This window comes from Melozone crissalis, unplaced genomic scaffold (genome assembly GCF_028551555.1).
Source record: "Melozone crissalis strain CALT ecotype California unplaced genomic scaffold, PUWL_Pcris_2 ptg000016l_1, whole genome shotgun sequence".
In the NCBI taxonomy this organism is placed as follows: Eukaryota; Metazoa; Chordata; class Aves; order Passeriformes; family Passerellidae; genus Melozone; species Melozone crissalis.
In genome coordinates this window covers 30,432,039-30,457,293 of record NW_026535794.1, presented here as the reverse complement: position 1 = coordinate 30,457,293, position 25,255 = coordinate 30,432,039, and the positions used below count along the sequence as shown (strand labels likewise).

The 25,255-nt window shown below is 36.1% G+C and overlaps 1 protein-coding gene across 1 annotated transcript in view; it reads right to left on the bottom strand.

Moving 5' to 3' along the window:
* Nucleotides 1-25,255, bottom strand: part of AHR (aryl hydrocarbon receptor) — a 62,702-nt gene that overhangs the window by 31,612 nt on the left and 5,835 nt on the right. The window contains exon 2 of the mRNA XM_054273654.1: nucleotides 23,242-23,429. Coding sequence (XP_054129629.1) covers nucleotides 23,242-23,429 — 188 coding nt within the window. The remainder of the gene's footprint in view (nucleotides 1-23,241; nucleotides 23,430-25,255) is intronic.

The following is a 25,255-nucleotide window of genomic DNA, read 5'->3' as shown; positions in this document are numbered from 1 at the left end:
AATATAGCCATATGTATTTGCTAGACTATGGGGAAATATTTATACTTTTGGCATAATCAAGATAAAGCAATTTCAATATTAAGTTTCTAGTAAGAATCCTACTTGAACATTTCAGAGAATATGGATAAAAGCGGACCTACAAACAAAAATAAGCCAGTAAATATTTTGTCAGCATTGGACTGAAATTACTCAAGGTACAGCTCCAGAAGGCTTCCCAAGGGCCCTGCTGTACTTACACTTCAGACATGTCTTCATACATATTTTACACTCTACAAGAGAAAAGTGCAGAAGTGGTACACATTACTTGAATTGCTGCAGGAGTCTAAAATAGTCTCTTCATTGCAATCAATATATAACAAATATACACGAAGAATAAAAGCAGCACGCAACATTTTTCTCAGCACCAAATACCACAATTTTTGAGCGTGTGATATTTCAGACTGACCTAACAAAACCCATCTAAATTTAAAATGACCTTGTGTTTGCCCTACCATACAAAAAAGGTCCAAAGTGAAAAATACTATTTGTCATTTATGTGTGATCAAATAATACACTTAAATAATTTAGCATGAAATCTATTTTTGGCATGAGGAAGTCTGTTGCTTGCCCTTTCAAAATTGACATGTCTGGAGTTCAGATCAGTTCTACTTGGTTTCCAGTTCTATTGCAAGGATAGTTTCCAATGTTCAGAGTTATAAATCATAAAACTGACAAAAACTTGGCAGGAGTGTCACTTTTTTTCCTACCTAAACTTCAATCAAATTTCATTGGCCAAGACTCAAAAGGAGTCACAAATTTGCCAGAAATTACATTTCTGAATCACAAGATTATTTATAAGATAGTAAATGAGTACACTCATTTGTTCTACTGGGGGAAAAAAGAAACAATCTTTTCTCTAAATCTAATTTTGCTACTTAGTAAAATTTACCAACACTAACAACAAACAAAAGCAGAAAAAACCTTTTAAAAGTTTCAAAATTCTACAGCTTTTGCTGAGAAACCACTATATCCTAGAAATACTGTACTGTAGTATTTTAATTCCCCTTACTTTATGATATTTTATACTTGAAGATACTATTAAAATATGTATATTTCAGCGAATAGGATTTTAATTTAAATTTGCAGGTTTTTTTCATTTTAATAATTATTAAACTACATACATAGAAAAAATAATACAAGGCCATATCAGCTACTTTTCAAAATATCTTGTAGTTACAAATGGTGAACTAGCAAGCTGGTAACTTAACTGCTGTTTTACAAGTTGTGGGTTTAGTGGACCACAATTTAAATCCTAAAACTCATTTATAATAAAACAAGGAGATATATTTTAAGAGTTGGTTGTACTGAAAAGTTATGTTCTGCTAAATGCATGACTACATGTGTAAATTCTAAACAGGAGGAAGAAAACCATAAACATTTCCTTTCTAGCACCTGAAATATGGGAAAGCCTGTATGAAACATTTCTAACTCTTCCTGGCATTATTTTTATACCACCAAAAAGCCTCTTAGAAGAAATGAACTCTAACCTCAGTCTCCTATGGAAAGCTGAATAGGTAACAGCAGGTAACCAGGACAGGAATTAGATCTTACCTAATGAGTTTATTATGATGGGCTAAATGTGTAACAACTTCCTGAGCCAGAATTTGGACAAGATGCTGGGTCTCCACTGTTATTTTGGAGAAATATCCAAAACCTCATCTTAATATCGTAAAAGAATGATGATTTAACTGCAACAGCCTGCAAAAGTGGCAGCTGTCTTTCTCCATGGCTTCAATCATGGCAGCACTTTAAGACAGCAGAAGTTTACATCCAAAAATGAGGAAGGCAATAAGAAGTGCAGAGTCTGTGGCTTAGGTGTATTTTTCACACAGTACCAGCCACTATTATACTTCTCAAGCAAATACATAATTATAACATACACTACAGCATATACATAGGGCAGGCTGGGTGGTAGGCAGGCAAAAAAGAAAAAGACTGAGAGGCTGAAGACAATGAGGAAGTTATCAAAAATATGACTAAAAGTTGAGAGGGAGGAGGAATGGTTTTGTGGTTCTGACATCACCTTCCTGTGCGTCGTGGTGGAAATTATACAGGCACTGTACACTTTATTTCCTTAACCATGAAACCAGAACAGGAGCACTTCAGCTCCACCAGCACTGCAAGGATAAATGCAGTAAAGACTTGGAAGTTCAGATTCTACAACTGGGAGAGATTTCAGTGCTCCATGTAAAAATCACATTAGATGACACAAAGCTTAAAGCTTATAATTGCACAGTATTTCAATATCGTCTTTCCTGACAATTTTGGTTTGCTATGTCAAACTACAAAGTTTATGAATTAAAGACCTATGAATGGTTATAGTCTCCATATAACAAACAAGGTAAACTTTTCAATGGCTTCCTATAGAAAGAACAAAAAGGGAAAAAAGGTCAGACTGGATTTTTTTCCCAGACACTTTTATTGAAGACTGTGCTTAGGAGGTCACACAGGACAGAGGTCTGTGTTTCTGATCTAGCAGAAATACAGAAATAGCAACAGCGAGCGTTATATAACTTATGTTGCTAAGGGTTTGGCTGTGACGCAAAGGAAAACTATATTTTATTCATTACAGCCCCAAAGAGGAGGCAAATAGAAAGGCAAGGAATGCAGCAAAGAAGGGGAACTGGAGCACACAGACAAACTTTAGAAGAAGAGGACTTGGGTAACAGGAACCTCTGCCTCTGTAATCTGCTCTGCCCCACAGGGACCCATTTCACAGAGGGCCTGTTCCAGTCTGTCCATAAGTAAACTTGATAGAAACAGTCTGATAAAACCACAGAAAAACCATGGTGTAAGTTTGCAAAGCTTATTCCAATAATTCTAGCCTTGCAGGATTTTATATAGTAAATACTTTAAATGTTTAAAACTTTAAATATTAAAATACACCCTAGATACAACAAGCATTAACAAAAACTTACTACTGGAACAACTTATTTATTCATCTTTCAGAAACAACTGCTCAATTCAGTCAGACGTGTATAAAAGTAAATCTAAAGCAAAACAATATTTTCATTAATATTTTACTAGGTATGTCTACAAGCTTTCATAGACAGAACCTTTTCTTCAATACCATAAAATATTTTAACATATTTTATGGTTTTAAGATTATAAAATTAATATAGAAAACTTTAATTATTGTTGTAAAAAAATACTCTAGTAAAGGTTCTATTCCCAACAATACTAAATACAGAAATGATATGTCCCTTTCATAGCACAAGCTTTTAGTAAACAAAAGGTACGCAAAATTTTCTTAATATTTTAATGTTTGCATTCTACTTTTAATAAACTGCTTCAGAAATCAAGAGATACTTAAATGCTATTCATTAAACATCACCACTTAATTTTACCCACAGATACACATAAACACAAAAGCTCCTGCCTTGATGAGATTGCCCTGGAGGGCAACCACACACACAAAGAAAGATGAGTGATAATACCGTATCAAGATTTCAGTTTCTTGTTGCTTGTTCAGTTTCTTCTTCAGTTTCATACTTTAGAAGAACTATGTGGCTTGTGTGGACTGGCAGAATTTTTTCAGTTGGGGAGGAGAGGGGTTGGGGGGTCTTGAGAGTTTGGGGGGTTTTTGTTTGTTTTCTGTTTGTGCTGTGGAGAAATTTTGTTTGTTTTGCAACTGTCTAGAAATACAAAGTTTGTTCTGAGAATCTGACAGTAAAAGGGACCTCTCTTGAGCTGTGGCATTACCTGGCCACGGAGCTCAGAGACGCCCAAGGTGTGATGCTGCAGTATCTTGAATCACTGAAGTCAACAATACTACAGCAAATTTAAAAGGGATTTCCATCTGCTTCCACATAACTTAGTTCCACAGCTTTACAGTAAACATGAGACTTTGCTAGATGCTCAGAAAGAACAGCTCCTTTCACTGACTCTTCATTTCACATGCATTCCTTTCTTGTTTGGGAATTCCACAAATTCTTATTTCTAAAGAAAATACAACATTGGAAAGGCTGTACATAAGTAATTACCATTTCCTCACAAAATGCTCAACTTTCACTGCACCTAAAACACCATTAAAAAGGTAAGTTGGAAGATGCAATGTCTTAAAGGCGACAAAGCAACACTTTAAGGCAATAACTGCTGCTACACTGCATCACCACAGCAAATATTTAGTTAAATCTGAATAATACTTACTTCTTCCTCTTTTTTTTTTCTCTTTCTCCCCTCACTGACATTCTAGTAAGGCTTTCTTTGCTTATTTTACTAGAAATCCTCTAATCACCAGCGATCATTTTATCATGTCCAGCTTATATCCTCCTGTGATAACACTGCCCATTAGCTTCAACAGCTCTTCTCCCTTTTTTGTATTACCCTACTTGGTACATCCACAGACAGCAATCATAACCCCTAGCCTGCATTCTGCCATGCTAAACATGACAAATACAGTCATCTCCTCTAATGTGTACTCTCTAGGGCTTCTTTGTTCCTGTTCCTGTGATATTTGTAAGACCCTAACTTGATTTGACAAACTGAATGACAATCTCAGATGTTCTGGAGAATCTCAGTTGTTTTACATTCTTTGATAAATGAAGTAACCTTGTTCTGCAGGAATGTACCCTTCGATACTAGCGCCAAGACTGCTCCAAGAGAATCTACCAAAATCTTCAGAAGGGATTAAGCTAAGTCCAGCTTAATAAAAAGTCTTCCACATCACTTGTTTTAGTCCCACCAGAAAAGCTGGGACTTTGAGAACGACTACAAGTTTACAAAAATACTTATCAGTATTTATTAACTGCAGCTACTGAAGTGAAAAGCATTCTCAACATTTCAGTTTGGACAGTTATTGTCTGGCTCCCAGACTTCTGAAAACAGTCATATAACAGGAAATATTATTTTAACGTGGACAATTGCAGCAGAGATGGATATGGCTATAGGCCAGAGTACTGCGCATCTCCAGAAGGCCAAATCCATATAAAGGACCTGATACACGAAATTTGGGGTTCTATACCCAACATACTGTTTAGAAAACTCCCAATTTAAATGCCACATGTACTTCAGTTTCCTAAGTTCCACTGTAACCTCACCATGCATAGCTGCTGCACCTCCCTCTGGATGGGTAAGAATGGCTTGGCACTCATGTCACCCTGACCCTAAGCATGGTGCAGAAATGGATCTCTCCTCACTCTTCCCCCATATGGCACAAATCCAGCTTCTTCTGGCAGCTGGTAGTCACTGATTCTTTTATAGGTCTGAAGAAAATTACATAGCTCTTTTTTTCAATGTCAGGATATAAACCCAGGTTTAGTTCACTCCTCTGCTACAAGTGGTTCCCACTCCTTCCTTTTCCACTGCAGAAGAGGTCTGAAAGCTGGGGGTACAGGTAATACTTACTCTTCCTGCTGAAAAATATCTACCATATATAAAAGAAAAACAGTTTCTCAAGTCTGAAATATCCAATCAGAAAGCATGCTACATCTGGGACACTGACAAAAAAGGGCAAGATTAATCTCTGACCCAGTCCCCATTGATAAGGGACCACTCTGTTATGGCATGAATGTTTCATGGGAAATGCATAATCTAGTCCAGACAATTCCAATTTCAAAAGACTTTAGATCTAGTAAGGTAATAAAGAAAAATCAGAAGTCAAGTAAATAAGAGCATACTGAATTAATCTTGACAGAACATTTTTTATGTTGTAAAAAGCGTTTTTTATAGGGTAGGCTACAATATCATTAAGGCTATCTGCCCACAGAGTGGACACTGCAATGGAGAATTGGCAATCACTGATATTGGCCTTCCCATAGAAAAGAGAAATAGAAATAATTTTAAAGCCAAAATTTGATTGCAGTTTTATTTATAATAAAAGGAATAATGTGCACATATTTTCTTGTGAACACCTGCATGATATTAAATTTGTTTTTACAGTTACATAGATTGTTTATGTTCTTACCAAGATAAATGTACTTTGCTTCAAAATTTTAGTTTCAAGTTTGTGCCATGCCTTTATCAAGCATATTCAGATTCATATTAGAGTAAGCACAAATCAACTCATATTTTGATGGTGCCATCTGTCAAATTTTTTTGTATTCTACTGCCAAAGCAGCGAAAGATCAAATGAAGTAAAACCTAAACATGAGGTTTCATTTACCCTGCCACAAGAAATAATTTTCAAGGTGGCAAAGACAGATCTGTTTGATAATTACATATTTTCTGCTAAAATGTTCCATATGCTTAGAATATTTGGGATTTAGCCAAGAAGAAAAGCAAAATCACTTCTCATAGTTGAGCAGTTCCTCCCCAAAATACACATCAAGTTATCCTTTTGCAGTTGATTCTTAGGTTAAAAAATTTACATTAGCAATTTTTTTCACTATGTTCATCAGAAAAAACACAACACAAAGTTACAGAAATATATGCATTTAGTTTAACAATTTAAAATGTAAGCTAAAATAGTGCAAAAATACTTTGAAGCACTCTAGTGACAATTTCACTCAATTGACTCCATCTGCTCTACTAAGCCATTTGAATTATTCATAACACCACTTACAAATATGTTCCTTTGACAGCTGTCATTAAAGACAAATATATTTGTATATAAAATAATCCAGTTGCAACTATTCACCATATTTGTTTAATCTTTAAATAGAAACTAAATTTCGCTTCCACATTTACTTCAGTTCTAAAATTAATCCATCGAATAAAAGCTTTGATAAACCAGAATGAGAATCTATTATTAGTTTTAATGTGTTAGTGAGGGACATGCATATAGGACAGATGAAAAGATGACACGGAACTCCCTGCAGGATTCAGATGGTGACTGTTAGTGAGACAAACCCCACTTCCTTCCTGCATCCCAGCCCTTTGTGCAGCAGGATGCTGAACTCACCAAGAGTGTTTTAATTTGAGTTTATAAATTATGGCATATTCTGATAATAACTTTTTTTTTTCCAAATATACTGCTGCTATGAATTGTTTTGTGGAAATAAGTCCAGACTGATTCCAGGCACAACTTCATACTAATTTCCCTGACCTTACAGCACAAAAGAAGGAAGAGCAATATGAGCATTCTTGGCAAAAGCTGTACACAAACTCCCTCACTGCCTTGCACATCACCATTTTTGTAACATTACTGCAAATCATAATTTAAGGATTTCATTTTGCCATTACATTTAATACATAAATTTATAAAAGGACATAGATGTTTCAATTTCGAAGCAGTTTTCATCTCTGTTGGAGAAGAGCTTGCTTACAAACATATCCTGGATACAGTTTATTAATTCTGCAGCTCAGCTTCAGATATCTGCATTCCAAATGAATACAAAGTTGAGTGACCCTCATTCTTGCAGCAAAACACAAGTAAAAAGATGGCAAGAAATGCAATGGTTTGAAGAGCAGAAGACTTTGATTTAGAAAGGTGAGCCAGCCCTCAAACACTTTCCCCCAGCTTGCCTTCCAAGCCAAGAGAGGACACGGTTCACTCTACAGCTTGGATGAGTTACCACAGCTCACAGAATTACAGTGCTCAGGTAAAACAAACCCAGTGATCCTCTCCACACAGTGAGCAGTGAATCACCAGAGCTCAACATTCACCACCACCAGCTTCAGCCAGGGCTGCCAAGCTCAACAGCTAAAACAAACCTGGAGCCCAAGTAAAGTTTAGTGGAACATATATGATAACACATATAGCTGCAACCTCACCATTTTATGAGCCTCCTTTGCATACATCAAATATTTTCAAATGTGATGGCCAATTACTAAATGTCACTGAATCTAACATTACATTTAACAGAGTAGAAAACTATCACTACTATCATTTCACTGCAAGTTTTAATATTCCATATCCAGTTCTTAACTCTTTCTAACCCAAACATTCAACTAAAACAACAAGGCTGTGCAAGACTATTGGAAAAGTTTGATTTATGTTATTTTACCATTATAGGAAAAGTGAAATGAGTCTATACTGTTTCAGCTCTGTGGTACATATGCATGAGCTACTCAGCAAAATAAAAAAAAATTCACCCTGCTAAAAGCATAACTGGTTTCTCAGGTATGTTTAAACTGAAAAACCTCAAGTGCAAAAGGAAATTAAAAAGGCATATTACTGGTGATGACTATACTAATGTATGAGCAGAGGAACAATATTGACCTGTACAAAGATAAAAAGACAGGTGGGATAGACATGGTCTGTTTTGCACAAAGTATATACACCGCTTCTGAGATTTAACTGATCCTGTTCAGTCTCACAAAAAGACTGAAACCAAATTGCCAGGCATTCCTTCTTCAGGACAGCTTGGCTTTGCAGAGAAGATAAAAAGTTAATATTTCTATGAGCTTTCCTATTCTATTTCTAGCTCTAGCAACAAAATAAGTTATTAAAAAAGTAGTAGTTAATGTATCAGATTTATTTTCCTACTCTTCATGCAGGCTTTGAAAAGTATTGATATTCATCTCTCTCCTCAAGCATAACTGGAATAATTTAGGGGTGAATTAAAAATAAACTCTATGTAATTCAGTAATGTAGCTCTCATGGAAGAAACTATGGATGTTTAGTCCAGTTAGGACTGTAGTAATTTACAGTTTTTTGCTTTTATGTACCAAATGGCATTTCCATTCTTAGATCCTAGTGCCAACAAAAATCTACTATTTCATTCCAAACATTTAGTAGTATTACACTTTACATACATAAATATATAGCTGCCAGCCTTGCAGAATAAATTCAAGTAACAAATATTTTACATTCAATCTGGAATCAACTCACTCTGCAAGCAAAACACCAAAAGCTTCTGCTATAAGCAATTGATCCTGCTTATAAAAAGAACCAGAAGTGATTGCAACTTCCACTGTTGCTTGGCATAAAAATACAAAAAATAACCAGCTTCTATAAAATTATTTATTATTTGGATTTCTTAGCTGCATTTATCTTATGCATGTAACTTTTTATACAGAACCTTTAAGTGGGGTGACAATCTCTAAATTCGAGTAACATGTAGTCTATTATCACATTCTGAAAGTAGACAGCAACATTTATTTTCAGAGATGTACATAGAAAAGGTGATCTTGCAGCAACGTTATATTTGAACTTACTGCATCAACTAACAATTTACCAGGCTGAGATTAATTTTTGAGTTATTAGAAATTACACAATTATCATTTAAGTGTAAATTTCTTAAGGCTATTATCAATGTCTTAAGAGGAAGAAAGTTCAGTGGCCTTAATAAAATCTAAATGAAGCAGATATCCCATTAGATAGGCTTTTTGTTTTGTTATTATTTCCTAGGTTGTTTTTACAAAAGTAAGTGGCATTTTGGGAAACTTGTTGGTGGTTTGGCTCCCTATTGATTACAATGTTCAATATCAGAAAGAAAACCTTGAAGCTATTGAAATACAGAATTGTTTCCCTAAACATCTCTCAGGGGCTGCCACATGAGCTACATCCTGTTAAGCATTAAGTTTCTAATTAGGGGAGATTAAATTGTCCGGTGTGGTATCTTGGAAAGTGATAATCTTGAGTACGTATCTTCCAGAGAACCTTCCAATACCTGTAAGCCTGAAGTACATCTGTGCACATTAAATATTATCTTGCACATTTTAAAAGTTCCTTGAATGCAGAGCTCAAATTTTTGGTGCAAAGAAGGTTCATAATAGCACCCACTGGGTTCTTCCATCAGAGAAGGCAAACAAAGGAGAGAATTTGGTCATGACATATGAAAGTCAGTAAACACCTCTACAAAGGCAGGGATTCCCACCAGGGAGTCCTAGAAGGATCCCTGTAAGAATCACATAGCTGAGCAGACAGTGCCATCATGAAACCTTGAGTCAGAATATCTGAAAATATCTGAAATGTAAGTGTATTCTCCCTTCAGTACCTTCATAAAAAAAGTGAAAGAAACTAAAGCAATTTCTCCAAAAGTCTCTTGCATTGAAGTTATCATGTCTACTTCTTAATACAGCCATGGGGTGGGGTTGGCCCATGCAGACAAAGAATCTTCAGAATACTTTAAAGATACCTCAAGTATGAAAATATTTATATACACTGTAAATTCCTGTGTTTTATTTTCATTTTGAATGAAAACATGACCCACTTTATGAAATGAGCAACTGTGGGCTTGGGGGGCATTACCAAATCCAAAGAGAGACAAATCTTTTCCTGTATGATTGCACCCACAGAAGAGTTAAAAGCAGCACATGGCTTTGGACAGCACTGAAAGAGTCTGCACAAGTAATTTTCTCCCAGATGGGTTTAGAGCAGTAGTCTTTTCTGAACAGTTACACCACCTAATAGTGTATCATCAGAATCTGTCCCCTTCCGCTTGATACTGCCTTCCCTCCCCATTCATTTATGTTTCTTACTCAGACAAATCCTCTCCAAGAGATTATAAAATAATTTACATATGGATTTCCTGGGAGAGAAGAGGCAAAAATGAATGTGGTTACATTCTTTTCTAGGACACTTAGAGCTTAAAATAAGGCAAAGGGTTAAAACTGAAGGACAGTCTCAGCTATTTAGGTTAGTCTGACCAGCTTAGTCACCAACAGCCGGGTATCCTCAGTTAGAGGAAGGCACAGAGGACAGCAGATAGTTTTCTGTTGTAGTAGGCTATTTGTCTTGGTGCAGGGAAGGCTTGAGACTTTTAATACGAGTGTTCAGCAAGCTCTGTTTATTGAAGAGAGCATTAAACATTTATACAGCAAGTAATAAGCTCATGAATATTCTGTAACAAACTATTTATTAGTTACAATACAACATTAGCTCTTCTCTATTCTTTAAGAATTACATCTCTCTTTTCTTATGTCTCTAGTCTCTCAACTACAGCACTTTGTTAGAGTAACACAACTATGCTCAAAGACAGCATCCTTACAAGTGCAAGACTTAGAATTAACCACAGCCTTGTACTTTTCTAATTCCTAGCTACTCTCTCAACAGTTTTCTGCCTTTTAATGGAGAGAGACACTGCCTTCATGGAGAGAGACACTATTTGAAGTGCAAGGGTGGGAGCCCTTCCAAAAACATGTCACTGTACCCAGAAGCAGTGACTCACTTAGGCCATAGTATTCCAGAGAGAAGATGCGTTTCACAGCATTGGCTGCCCCTCAGCACTGCTACTTGACCCCATGAATGGAAATGTAAGTAAATATGTGCACAAGAAACACAAGTCCTTTGCATTATACAAACACAAACTGGCATAGATGTCACAGGTGATGTGAAATGATGACAACGTAATTTGAAGTTGTAAGGCATGGAATGAAAACACTTGCTAAGGTTCCTCTCAAACACAGCCATGGTTTCTTGATTTTGCACAAGTTTTTGTTGTATTCTTCTGTTTTGATCTTATTCAGATGGATTCAAACTCTGCAAGAAACTAGCTTGTAAGACTGAACCAGCATTCTTGCACACAACAGGTGGAACCTAATTCTGTCATTAGTATCTCTAATGCTTTCTTCTCTAGTTACAAGAGGCACTAAGATGTAAGACCCATTACATTTTTCTCATTGTCCATTACATTCTTTTGATTGTTAGTAATACAATCCTTTGCTCGAATTATTTTTTCCTATATAGTTTATAATGTTTATTACAATATTTCACTGTTTCCCAGGCTTCCTTATTGCTTAGTGTGAAATGTTCTTCTTTGTTATTTTAACTTTGCTTTTAAACTTCTCATTTTTGCCCATTGCTTTTATAGCTTTCTCTCTCTTTTATGAGATGTGCGTCTTATTTAATTCTCTGATATGGATTCTAAGGATTTTGTAAGTGTTCTCTATTTTCATCCAGTCTTGCATGCAATTCCATGTTTTTTAAACTCTATTTTATTGGGAAAACAAATTAGGAAGAGGTCAAAAATACAACTGATCCATATCATGCATTCATCACTTTTTTAAAGTTTGCCACAACTTTTGATTTCTAACATATCCTAAACCACTCATTATGATGAGTTGGCAGCTCAGAACCATTTGGTGAAGGGTGATCTGCTTGCACACAGAGGCCCACTCAGAATTTTTTTGTTTGGGTTTTTTTTAAACTATCAAGCTTTTTTTATTGTTTTCAAAAGTTAGCCTAAGTACTTGATCTGTCCAGCAAAACCAGATTTTCTTTTTTAAGCCTATTCTCATTACAGCAAGCACTTTTAATTAAGTAAGCAGAAGTTATGTCTGAGAAGGAAACCACCTAGCACAGCATAATACTCATAAGTCCAGACAATTAACCACCTGTGTTTTTCCCAGCATTTTCTCAATCTGTATTTCTTTCTATATCACGAATGCAAAAACATTAAAACAGCAACAGAAACACCCAACCTTATCTTGAACTGAAACTGCATAGCAACCTTTTCTTCCAGTAGGGTTTCAGAGAAGCAAATGTCTATTTTGCTATTGAATTCTGACGTGAGTTAAATATGTAAGCAGTGGTTATAAAATGTTTTCAAATTGTACAAATCAGACTACATGCAATTGTAAATCTTGTCAAGAGTGTTCTGCTGAACTACTCCTAATTCAGCTCAAACATGCATATCTCATAACATAAGCAGTTTATCCTCAAAAAATTTCTTAATTAAGATCTCTTGACTTTTCAAGTAGTAGAAATGTCATGTCTGAAAGACACATTCTAGTGCTAGACCCACTAAAATGGAAAGCTAGCATGAACAGCAGTAGTTTCATGCCGGAGCTCTTAATGTCCTATTTTTCCTCCCATCCCAAAAAATGTACAAATTGTTGGCTAAATCTCGCTCCTCAATTCACAGTCCTTACTGTCCATAAAATTTACTACTAACAAACAGTAAATTTGCATTGCCAACTACAGAAAAATTATGGGGAAAAAAAGCTTGCTGCATGCTTAGAGCAAAATGCTTTGCAAAATATTGGTGGTACAGAAATTGAACCCTTTTCCCTACAATATCACACCCATGCAGAACATATTTCTTTTAAAAGAAATAACAGTAGCTATGACATTCTTAAATTTGGCTGAAGTAGTAATATTGAAGCAATACACTTACTAGTTTTAGAAACATTTTACCAAATGAAGACATTAGATTTCACTAGATTTGCCTAACATATACCATAATTTCTTTTAAAACATTCACTTAACCCAAGAACTTGAGGTTTAACCAGATTGTGTGTGGGATGATTTTCCATAGCTTTCACAATATACTTTCTTTTGAGCCATTCCCAAAGCATAGCTCAGCAAGCCCTAAACTGCTTGTTGAACTAGACTGGTGTTTCTCTTAAGACCAATAAAAGATTAAAATAAACAAAATATATGATTTTAAAGAGCTGAAAAACCATTATACAGCACAGAATTGCTCACAACACTGATTAAAACCAACCCAAGCTCTGCTACACAGGTCAGCTGAACTCAGGTTTTTATATGTTTTTAGCCTTTCTAATGTTGCTTTTTAAAGAAAGAGTTAACAGCATTATTAAGGGTGGAATGTTAAGTGTTTATGTAGTAGTCTCCCTTAAAGGAGGGACATATCCTCAGTCCTACAAAGTGGTACTTAACACAACCCTGTTTTCTTAAGTAGAAGGTAAAACCAGCAACTAAGCTGTGTGTATTTTTTTTTCCTTAAGTGACTGATACTGAACTTATTTCACAGCGTGATAATTAATCAGTCCAGAAACCCCACACTAAGTCAACATGCACCAGCCTTCAAAAATGAGAGTTCAGTCACTGCATTTGGAAGACTCAAGCCTTTGCCCATACAGTTGCACTCCCTGTAACAGATGTTCCCAAACTGTGCTATGCATTAGGAGCCACTGCTCCCAATCTGGGTGTGAGAACAAAGACAAAATAAGGAAGAATAGAAAAATAAAAATGGAGTCATAAATACTTGCAACCACTATGGAATAAATGCTCATTCCCTTAAAAGCATGTGTATGCATCTTGCTCACAATACCCCATCAGCCTCCCAGATTCAGAGAAGGTAAAAGGAAGGCAAAATGGGATTTCTATGGGAGATGAAAGGCAGTTTGCCATTTCTGAGAGCAAGAAGTGGGCAGGTTGCAGGACCTTGTAAGTGTAGGATCAGGAGTAAACTATTAATGTCTTTGTCAGAGGGGGTCAAAAGTGGGTGGGAATTTCTAAGCTCTTAAGGCATCAGTGGTAGTTCTCAACTTAAAGTTGAGAAAAAAACAAAAAAACAAGTCTCAAGAATGACTGCATATGAATATGTAAAATGCAACAGGAACAGAAATAAGTGTGCAGTGCTTTTATGGTTAGCCAGTTGCACCTAGTCACCTGATAAAATTTTAGTTCAGATTTTTTTTTTAAACATACACAAGGAATAAAACTTCGCTTTTGCTTTTATCTGGTACTTAAAAACAGAAAAGTAAATCTCAGGAAGCATACAGTTGCTCAAATTTGTAATCTCTCACTTGGGCTTTGAAGCTTAGCAACCACATAACAAGCTGTATACTGCTTGTGGTTTCAAGACTTAGAGGCAATGAACTCTTGTCCCCTAACTATCACAGGGTGACAGTCACCAGCTGAATCACCAAAACCATATCCTGGCATACACACATTTCTTCTGAGCTATTTCCCATTGAGTTGCTTCTCTTGGTACATCTTCTTTGCTTCTTCAGAAAAAAAAAGATCAGCAAGAGGTGCACGGTGGTAAATTGTAACTTATCATCAGACCTATTGATGTGAAATCAATTTTGTGGCTTTAGCCACAAAAAGGGATGGAAAAAGGGCTTCCTAATTTTTTTGAGGCGAGGCACAAAAAAATCAAAGATGAAAGTGAAGTAATTTAATTCCTTGTGGAATGAGATCTGTGGGAAGTTGAACCTAGATTAATAGTTTCCTACTTCTGAGCCTTTGGTTCCTAAAATCAGAGTTTTTTCTTCCTATAACAATTTTTCAATATGTTAGAACAAAGAAAAAGCTAATAAAATATTATATATTGTTTAAACTGCCATTTTTTAGGCTTTTGGTTTATAGAAAAGAAGACAAGTTAATAACAACTAGAAAATGACAATCTACTACCATAGATTTTTATTTTTTAATAAATCACTAGTTCTGAAATGGTTAAACTCTTTAAGAAAAAAATCATATTGAAATAACTGTTCTTTTTATACATCAGTATTAATTTTTATTATAAAGCCTAGGAATCAAAAGTGGTTTTTAAATTCCCTTTACAGTTCCCAGTTATTTTCTCATCCATCAGTTTTATTAGGGAACTCACCTCACGCAAACTTGGACCTGGTACTCAAACTTTAACTGAAATTCTTTTTTTTTTTTCCTACTGAAACAGTGTCTTAACTTTACCATCACTGAACTGATGGCTCAACAGCAACTTCATAGGATTTTTGCCTAGGGAATTTCTCTACCATTTTAATTGATAAAACAAACTGTCAATTATATTCCATACATGAAAGAGGACAGTTTATTCTACTGGCAAAAGGTAATGTTGAGTATTGCAACTACTGCATTCAAAGGATATGGAAGTGAGTTTGGAAGATTTCTTTACAAGACCATTCAATTACAAACCTTGCTATATAAAAATATTAGTGAATAGGCACTTTCTAACAGAATTATCCCTTATTTAAATTGAGAGAAGACATGCATTTCAGCAAAAGAGATGAAGTTGTATTTTTATACCAACACATAACTTCCCAGCAATTTAGCAGAAGGCTTTCGGAAATGACTGAATTATAGCAAGGGAATCAAGTGGGCTTTTGGAGGATTCCTTCCTTTGCAGACCAAGACTGTCTTTTCTCTGCTTGGGATATGGGAGTCACTCACAGCTTATTCCACTGCCAGAGCCCATGGGCTTATCTTCTTAAAAGCTACATGCATGTCCTTGATCTGGTAAAAGTAAATCAAACAAAAATTGTATAAGCAAGGAGGAAACAGGGGGCTATCCTTATTTTTTCCTCTAAATAAGTAAAATACAACATGCTAAAAAATGCAGCATAAAGAAAAGCATCAATAAAGGAAAGACATCATTCTTCAGTTTGTAGCTCAGATGGAGGCACCAAGAGGAAAAAGGGAATTCATTCACAAAATCTTGTGTGGCCCCACAGGAATTGTACTGCTGAATATGTGACAACAGAATTTGATGGGGCAGTCAGATTATTTGACCATTCAGGCAGTGGATGCACTCCAGTTATCCCTACTTTATGCAATCAGTTAGAACTTGTCTTGGGGGGCCAAGGATGTATATATTTCAGCTCATTAGATGTCGTACAATGCCATGCACAAAGTGTGCAGTACTGTGCAATTCAAAAAGCACATGGGTTGAATTTCAAGAGGCAATTATTCAGTGGAAAAAAAATGAGCATCTATTTGTTCAATTAAAAATAGAGTTTAGCATGCATCACTAAGGACAACTAATTCCTATTTGTAGGTCCCTTTTAATGTTCACAGCTGGCAGGCAGTAAACCTACATTTTCTTAAGGAGTTTCAGATAACTGCTCATTCTAGTTCTTACAGTTTAGTTCATTTAAGTTTCTAGAATAACTATAGTTAAGTTTTATCATTAACATAATACCTTCTTAAACATGCACAGATTGGACACAGCACTGATGAGCAGGAACTCCTGAGAGACTTTTCCCAGGAAACATTTATCAACACATTACCTGAAACTTTGAAGAGCACATTTGAAATTCATTATTTTTCACCTCTTTAAAAAGAGGTAAATCATTTAATTTGTTATTTTTTACAATAAATTAATAAATTAAACAATTACAATGACCAAGGTCTGGTAAATAGAATTAGCTTCTAGCTGGATCTCCAAGACCATTCACAAAGCAACCATTCTTTACGGGAGTAGTTTATGAACGCTTGTATGCAGCAGAAACTGTTCAAACAGAGGTGAAGCTTTTGTTTACTCAGGAAAAGCAAACAGTGTTAGAACTAGCTAGAACTGTAAACATCTACAGAACTCAATCATACATGTCTTATTTCCTGTTGGACTGTATCTGTATTCTGATAAGGCAAAACTAGGCATTTGTCCCATTGGCCAACACACACAGGAGGAAAACTGCTGAGTCACAAACAGCACAGACAGCAGCAAAAACCATTCCAGTATTAACAGATTATTTGTACACGTTTTTAATTTGTATTCATACTGAAGCCTTAAATAACTAGGACATATTTCTAAGGTCATTGTCAAGCAAACCATACTTCTACAAATTCAGATGGATGAATCATGAAGCCCATGGAAGACAGATGTTGAAAGCCCAGTGCAAGCTCCAGTGATAATTCTCCGCTCAAGCTGTCATTGGAGGAGGGAGCAACAGTTGTGGTGATTTGTATTATAAAACCAAAAAGCTCCAAATCCCTTTATCTTTAGGTGCTACAGTACAGCAATAACGTTAGCAAACATTACAAGATTTAGAATATACAAGGCCAGAGAAGCAGTGGTATTTCCTCAGGCTAGGTATTTTATCTTGCTACCTGCTCTACATTTCAATGTCATACAACAGTGTCAATCTCCAGAACACTGATGTTGCTAGAACAGGATAAATTATATTTTAGGCTCTGACCTTGCAAACAGGAGTTGGGAATCCTGAGTAAAGCCCAGAACAGTATGCTTAAAACTGATCTCCCTATTAAACAAGGCCTACAGAGAAATAACAAATACTCTGCATACTGGGACAGGGTTTTTAAGTAATTTTACAACAGCTTTGTGGAACATAAGAGGCTCCTACAGTGACTTTTCATATGCCTTTGATTAAATAGTACGCATAAGGCAGAGAAGAAGAGATAACCTTTGATTTCTCTTCCTTAAAAAGGGAGTTCTAACAATGATTAACATCAATCACTGAAATACCAGAATGTAATAGGAAAATAAAAATATATCCAAAGAATATATTAACTTTTAGCATTTGTATCTGGTTTCTCCTCTTATACTACAAATACACTAACATTTTAAGTTCTTACTTTGTTATATAAACAGAATTTTCAATCTCAGATGTTCCGTTTGGGTTATATTAAATTGCATCAATCCATGGGAGTATAGAGCTGCCCAGCTGCGTCAGATGCTTAGTGACACAGCACTCCCAAAAATAAAAGCCAAGATTGTGGAAACATACATATTTTGAGATTTAGAGTGATGTCACAGCTACATAGTTCTAATCATCATTTTTGAAGATCAGAATTTAGGACTTCAAAGCTTAAATCCCTACTTATCATCTGTTACGTAAAATACAGGCTAAAATAGTCCGTAGCAGACAGTCCCAAATGGTCAGTGTGAATCTCAGGGGATTGGAGGGAAGGGGGGAGGTTTGGAGGAGGAAAAAAAAAAAAAGAGACAAGCAGTGAAAGAAGAAGCCTGGATTAGGAAATAACATGAATGGATGAATGGTATTGTAGTCTGATACTGAAATAACTATACAATTCCAAGGTTCACATTTTGTATTAATTTTTTATCTGGGCCAGGGGAAAGACAAGAAAAAATGAAACAGAGTTGGTTTGTTTGGGTCGGGGTTTTTTTTCCCCAATATTTTTTTTTCTTCCAACTCTCAGACAAGATTCAAAGAATTGCATTCAAAACTGTGAAAACTCCTTCATGTGCATGGTATAAAATACCAGATACAGAAAAGTAATTAGAGAACAACCAAACTATGGGGTGTTTTCTACCTTGGGTGTAGAAAAACGGCTCAAGACAGTCATGAACCAAGTAAAACCAGCCAGACCCACTAGAAGCTGCTGGCAGCAGGAAATTCCTACACAGCATCCACATAAACACTCCAAAGCAGTAAGTGCAGCCTAACTCCACTGCTCTACAGGGCAGTAGCTTTTCCTGGTGTGGAGATAAATTATCTATGTATGCAGCAACAGGAGCAGGGAAAGGAGGTATAACATGAAAGGGCAGTCACACCTTCAAATAATACACGAGGAAAACTGCATTAGACACACACAGCAGGCAAAGATGGTAAATGTCTAAAACACAAGCAAGTCAGGACAGAGCTACTGTATTATCCTGGTCTTACTGGGCTGCATTTTAATCATTTTTTTGTTTTCAGGTTTCTGTTCCAGACCACCATCTGACACTTGGTAGAAGGCCTATCTATATCTGCTAGACTGGCAAAATGTTGCTGCCCTTCTCAGTGTGGCAGAATAAACACATTGTCTCCCACTCTGCCTGTCTTTCCCATTTCTGCATCTTAGCCATACTCTCCAGAACAGGAACCACATGCAGTCTGTTCTCTCCAGCACATAGCATGATAGAACAGTGGGCATGACAGGAAAAATACATTATCAAAAAATATATTCTATGTGATGACAATGGCTGCACTGCAAATTTAAGCCATACGATGCCAAGGAATGTATGTTAATTATATTACAAAGTTAAAGAAAAAAGGCAATGCAAACTTAGTGGAAAAAATAAATCTTAATTATTTTGTTATTGCTGTTCTTGCCAGAATCCCTAGCATCCCACATAAGAAACCAATTCTAAACTAATTTTGAGCGGAAACTTTCTTCTATAAATGCAAAATACTGCCCAATAAGCAAGAGGGGGAAAAAAACCCAAATACTTTAAACCACAGGAATTCTTAGCGAAATGGATGAAAGGACAATTAATAAGCAACATCTTGAATTTTGTTTCTAATGTATTGATACACACACATAGCACAGCTACTTCATTTTAGATTCTGCAAGCCTCTCCTTTATACTCAGTACACCTTTAAAAAGAAAAATCATGCCCCTAACATTAAAAAAGTGATCAGTCATATAAACTCTACTTTTAACCCTTTAATCTGTTTAACCAAAATCACAAAAACAATTAAGAATGCTTTTCTTTACCACAGAAGAGTACTTTAATGATTATCAATTAATCATATAACCAACAACCAAAGCTAGAGGCAAAAGGGCTTTTTCCTCTAGTGTGCATGGCGAACACAGGCTATGCCTAAATGATTTTCCAGTTGTGCTCCAGATGCTGAGCTCACACTAACCTGCATCCACACAAAGAGCTGTTGTCCCACATTCTACTTTATATTTTTCACTGCTGAATGCACACATGCATGGGCACTTAACAGCAAAATGAACTGAAATAATACCAGGACAACACACAAAGGCTTTAGTGATTGTCAGCAGACACCTGCCTGATTCATCCCAGTCTCTTATATATAAAAAGCTTGCCTTAAGCCACTTTCAAGAAAGTATCTTACATGCACAAAATAAACACTGCAGCAGTGATTTAAGCTAACCTGCTTGACTTTGAGGACTGCTAATCCACTTCAGTACAGCAGGTAGAAGTGCACAGCTGAGAAGTGACACCACCTTAAACCATTTTTAGCTTTGACTTGCCACACAAGACTTTATAAAGAAACAGAGTTGAGACTCACTATTTTAATCCACTACTACAATTTCCTCCTTGAGTAAGGTGAAATCTGTACATATAAAAGTGTGCCTGACATGGGCATACAGAAAGCCTGCTGATATCATGTGGACTTGAAACTATCCCGATCACACCAAACTATAGTGTATGTAAAGAGTCACTTAGCAGCACAATAACTTCATTAACAAAAAAACAATCAAAAGCCACTGCTCAACAGAATACAATCACCAACACTAAGATCTTTTGTGGTTGTGGAAGAGTAAAATGCATGCAACTATTTCCTACAACCTGAAATACTGCAAGCATGCAGAGGTCTACCATATTTCAGTAGACACTATAGAAAAACTCACCTGTCTCTAGCTCCAGAGAACATTCTGTACCACTCTACCATCTTAATAACTAGGGGAAATGAAACCCCTACTCATTTATTTTATATATATATAAATACACACACACATTTAGCTTTTAAGTAACACCAGAAAAACTCTGTAGATATTTAAGTGAGGCACATTTATTCAAATTGATGTAACTCTTTGAGATGTCTTTCACAAAACAGTTCTTTTTCTCCCCACAGACTTCCGCCTTCAGAAAACAGACATTCACTGTAGATTATTTAAACTTGGAAAAATGCAAGTGTTTTCTTTGAAAAAAATATCTATTGTTACAGCAAAACCTTGGGTTTCCTTTCAAGCAAGATCATATGATTACGCGTTTATATTTTACTTTCCGCAGGAATTTACACACCCCCCATTTGCATCCTGTTATTCATTTAGCGTTTCCCTTCACTTCAGCATGCTGCGTTAATAAAGTGGAGCCTTGGCTCAGCCTGGGCACTCAAGGTGACAATCAGTGCTCCCTCCTACGTTTGTCAGATTTATTCTGCAGGGTTTTCCACATATATCCAACCACACAAAATGCTCTTTCAAAAAAAATCATTCTGAGAAGCACTGCACAGAGAGAGCATGAAAATCAAACCTGCGGCTTTCAGGGCTTTTTTGCTAATTCTGTTCTTGAAAGTACTAATTTTTCTTTTGGAAGGTGAATTTTACTGAAATAGATTCCATGTTATTTAAGACAACTAAAATAGTATAAAGACCTAATTTTCAGTCTTCTGTCTGTCAGTCACAAATTGGTTACTTTTGTTTATCTTCACTGAAGTCATCGATGCTAGTCTTTAAATACCTTCAGATGGAGACTGATACTAACCTGATTTGTAGTTCTGCAACACAAAGATCTGAAAAGAAGTAGCAAAAAGACTTTTTCTGCTAATAAAATCATTTAAGACAGCTTCTACTGAAGGTATCAATTCTTTTTTTCCCAGTAGAGAAATCATAGCCTTAAACTCTAAATCATAGCCTTAAGCTTTTTTCCAGGACTTTCAAGTGCAAACTAGAGGGAAAGAAGCAGGAAGAATAAAAATCAAACAGTGCCATTCCACAAGAAATTGAAATGAGAAATTAAGATTTACTATTATCACTCCCTCCCAAGTAAGACAAAAACTTGCAATTTTGCAATTATTTCAAAAAACATCATTAAAGCAACCACAACAAAACACATTTCAATGAGATGAGAACTTCTTCAATTCAGCAAGAGAACATAGACAAGTAAAATAATTTCTTTTACAGCAGTCTACCTGAGATAACCTCTTGCAAAGATTTTCATGAAACTGAGGTGCCAAGAGAACTTTCATTTGATGGGAGAAAATATTTGCATTTGAAAAAAGCACAGCTAGAAATATTTTGCCAGCTCTAGCTTTAGAAGTTCGACTTCATACTACGAATTGTCCTGAACAATCACAGAAATCAAGACACTTGGATATATTCTTCAAACAATAAAACAGAATATAAATTCATAAGCACTAATAAACTGAAGCCAGTTGACACAATAAATGAAAACTAATATTCTGTATTCCTGCAGGAAAACATGGAACTGTTTTAGACAAGTTTCTTGAATCCTTTCATCCATGTTTTGAAGGCTGAGATAATCTTAAACTGATGACGACCGAGTTTATTTTAATGTCAAATAAAAGTTGAAATTTATTATCAACTTCATTGCAATCAAGATTCTTTAGCTACAGCTGATCAATAAGATTTCATCTTCAATATAATAACTGTAAAGTCTCAGTGACTGATAAAAGAAAAGAACAATTAATTAAATACAAGCTCCTTGCTTCATTCCTGCAATGAATAGGATCAGACTACTCCTGCCTTTTAAGATACAGGCATGAAGCCAAGCAGTGCACCCCACCAGACAGAGCAGCTCAGGTAGTGAAGGAGAGAGAGGGACAGGACTCCCTGGCCAGCTCAGAGGTGACCAAGGACACACACTGCTGACTCCATGACTACTCTGAGCGCTGCTGTATTGCCCTGGCCATGACTGGAGTCAGTGCACACCTGCCCACATAACTGCAGAACCTTAGCTGTCGCTTTAATGCCTCATGTCGTGCATTAATCAGGGCTTGGACATGGGAAAGATTTTGTCTCTATCCTTTACCAGTCACCTTTGCAATAAACTGTAGGAAGGGGCACTATCAATTACTTTGTATCAAAGCAAAGTCATTTTTGATGAATCATTAAGCAAAATACAGCTGGATGGGAAGTCCTATGACATATTTTGAAACAGTAATAGTTTTACTAAGGCAATTTTCAGAGGGGGAAAAGAGAAATCTCTTGGGTATCTTTGACAGTCTGATGAAAAGGATTGAAGGACTCATTAAGGGCAATATTGCTTCCAAATGCAAAGCTTTGAATGACTGGTGACCTAAGTGAAACATAAGTAGTTACATTTGGTTTCAAGAAAGTGGAAAGCTTACTTTAAACAGTTACATTGTATATATTCATGCAACTGGAGGTTCCATTAAAATGCAGATAAATTTAACAGTTTTAAGCACTTAAACAGCTGAAATCAACATACAGTATAAACTGAATTTTACAAGCAGTTCAAACTCAAATAAATTCCCAATGCTTACCATCAAAAAAGCTTTTTGCTCTCAGGTAGCTGACGCTAAGCCTAAGCACAGAGAGCTTGTCCAGCTTGGCGATGACATCCTGCGGGAAGGGCAGCAGGCTCGCCAGGCGGTCCAGCTCCGCGTTCAGGCGGTCCCTGTGTCTCTTGGAGGGATTGGATTTGGCTCCTTCAGCTGGGGACGGCTTCACACTGCGGCAGAAAAACAAACGTGATGTAAACGCCAGCTCCTTTCCAAAATGAGGGCAAATATTTGCTGTGCCTAATGTTACACATTGTCTCAAACTGTAACAACCAAAATGTTTTCCCGAGCGACTTCGTTTCCCATTGGGAAAAAAAAAATAACTTAAAATGGCCTTATCCCCCCTCCAACACACACTTTGTTAAATGAAGCAGTTTGAGCTAAAATGTCTACTTGAACTTTTGAATGAACATTCAAAACCTTTTAGATTCAGCAATTTTTATAAAAATCTTCCTATGCTTTCAGTCACATATCACTTGAGTTCTCCCGAATGTCAAATTCCAAATATACCGATAACTTTCATTGGTATTTGTGTACAAATAAATTTGGCAGTACACTTTTTCACTTCAATAACAATTTCTCATGGATGTCCTTAATTTTTATCAGTGTGCAACAGACTAGTATTAATTGAATATAACAAAAGTTTTAGTAACTTCCTAGGCATCCAAAACTATCCTAAAAACCATGAGAAAAAGCTCAGCCAGCAGGTAAAATTTTTGCAGGAAACACTGTGAGCTCATCCCTTAAATCATCTCGCAGTTGAAGGCACTTCATTTGAGTACAGCACGGGAAAAGCACGCCTTTGTACAGTACAAAGAACAATTTAAAAATCTTTGTGTTATGAATTACATAATGAAGTTTTTGTAAACTTGCTATTTTCCACTCACATCCACTCTGAGCTCCAATTCCAGATACTTGGATAGTCACTCCTTCCCACATACCAGAAGTCTGGGAAAAGGTTTAAACCCCTGCTCATTTAAATGACAACTAGTCATTACAAGCCAATACTGAAAACAAATAATTTATCTGCCTAAGCCATAGTACATTCTATGTTCTTTATTAAACAGTCTTCTAATTAGAGAGTGAGTCATTGTCACTTTTCCAGTACTGCAGCTCTACGTGAGATCTACAGCAGTTATCAATTTGTGCTGCTCTCACAGAAATGTTGGTTCTGCAAGAGGCATCACTCAAAAATACTGAGCAGAAAGACATTCAGCAGCTAATTTCTTCAGTATTTCATTTAATCTGCTCCCAACTGTCATCCTTATATCAATTACATGATGAGCAATTGCAAAAGCTACAGTAGTTATTTTTGCCACTGCTGGAAGTAAACCTTACAGAAAAGTAATTTCATCTTGTATTTTCAATCAAATGAGTACTGATAGAGTGGACATTCTTACTTTTAGCTTGCTTTTACTTGATGTTTCAATTACACCTCCTGTTAGTTTAAATCCAAGCCCTTCTTTTTACAGCCTTGGCTTATTCAATTGTCACTTGTCAAAAACTTGCACTTCAGCCTGGCTGCCTGCTCCCCAGCACTACAACTGCCCTTTTTCCACATTAAAGGAGCCTTATGTGGAGCCTGGAAATGCAGAGACACCATAATGCAAAATGTTGATAACAGACAGAAATATAACATATCAGCAGAAATTACTTCCCAGATGGATAAAGTTAAACTTGTTGCAGAATCAATAGTGTAAATTAGTAGTGCTTTAGCCTAAAAACATTTGAAAAGTGGGCAAAACAGTTGAATCAAGAATTAGGAAAAATCTTCCTCTTTAAAAAAACCATAGGTTCATCATCAGTGTCAGTGGATGACTAACTACTTGGTTAAATGGGTGCTTCGGTCACAAATTATGACTTTGACACCAGCAGTTCAGCATATTCCCAAGTGAACATTAAATAATTTAGCAAGGTTTCCTTCATATTCTCTTATGCTGGTAGAAAATTAATTTGTACAAGCCATGTAATTAGCTAAACTTACATATAGCCCTAA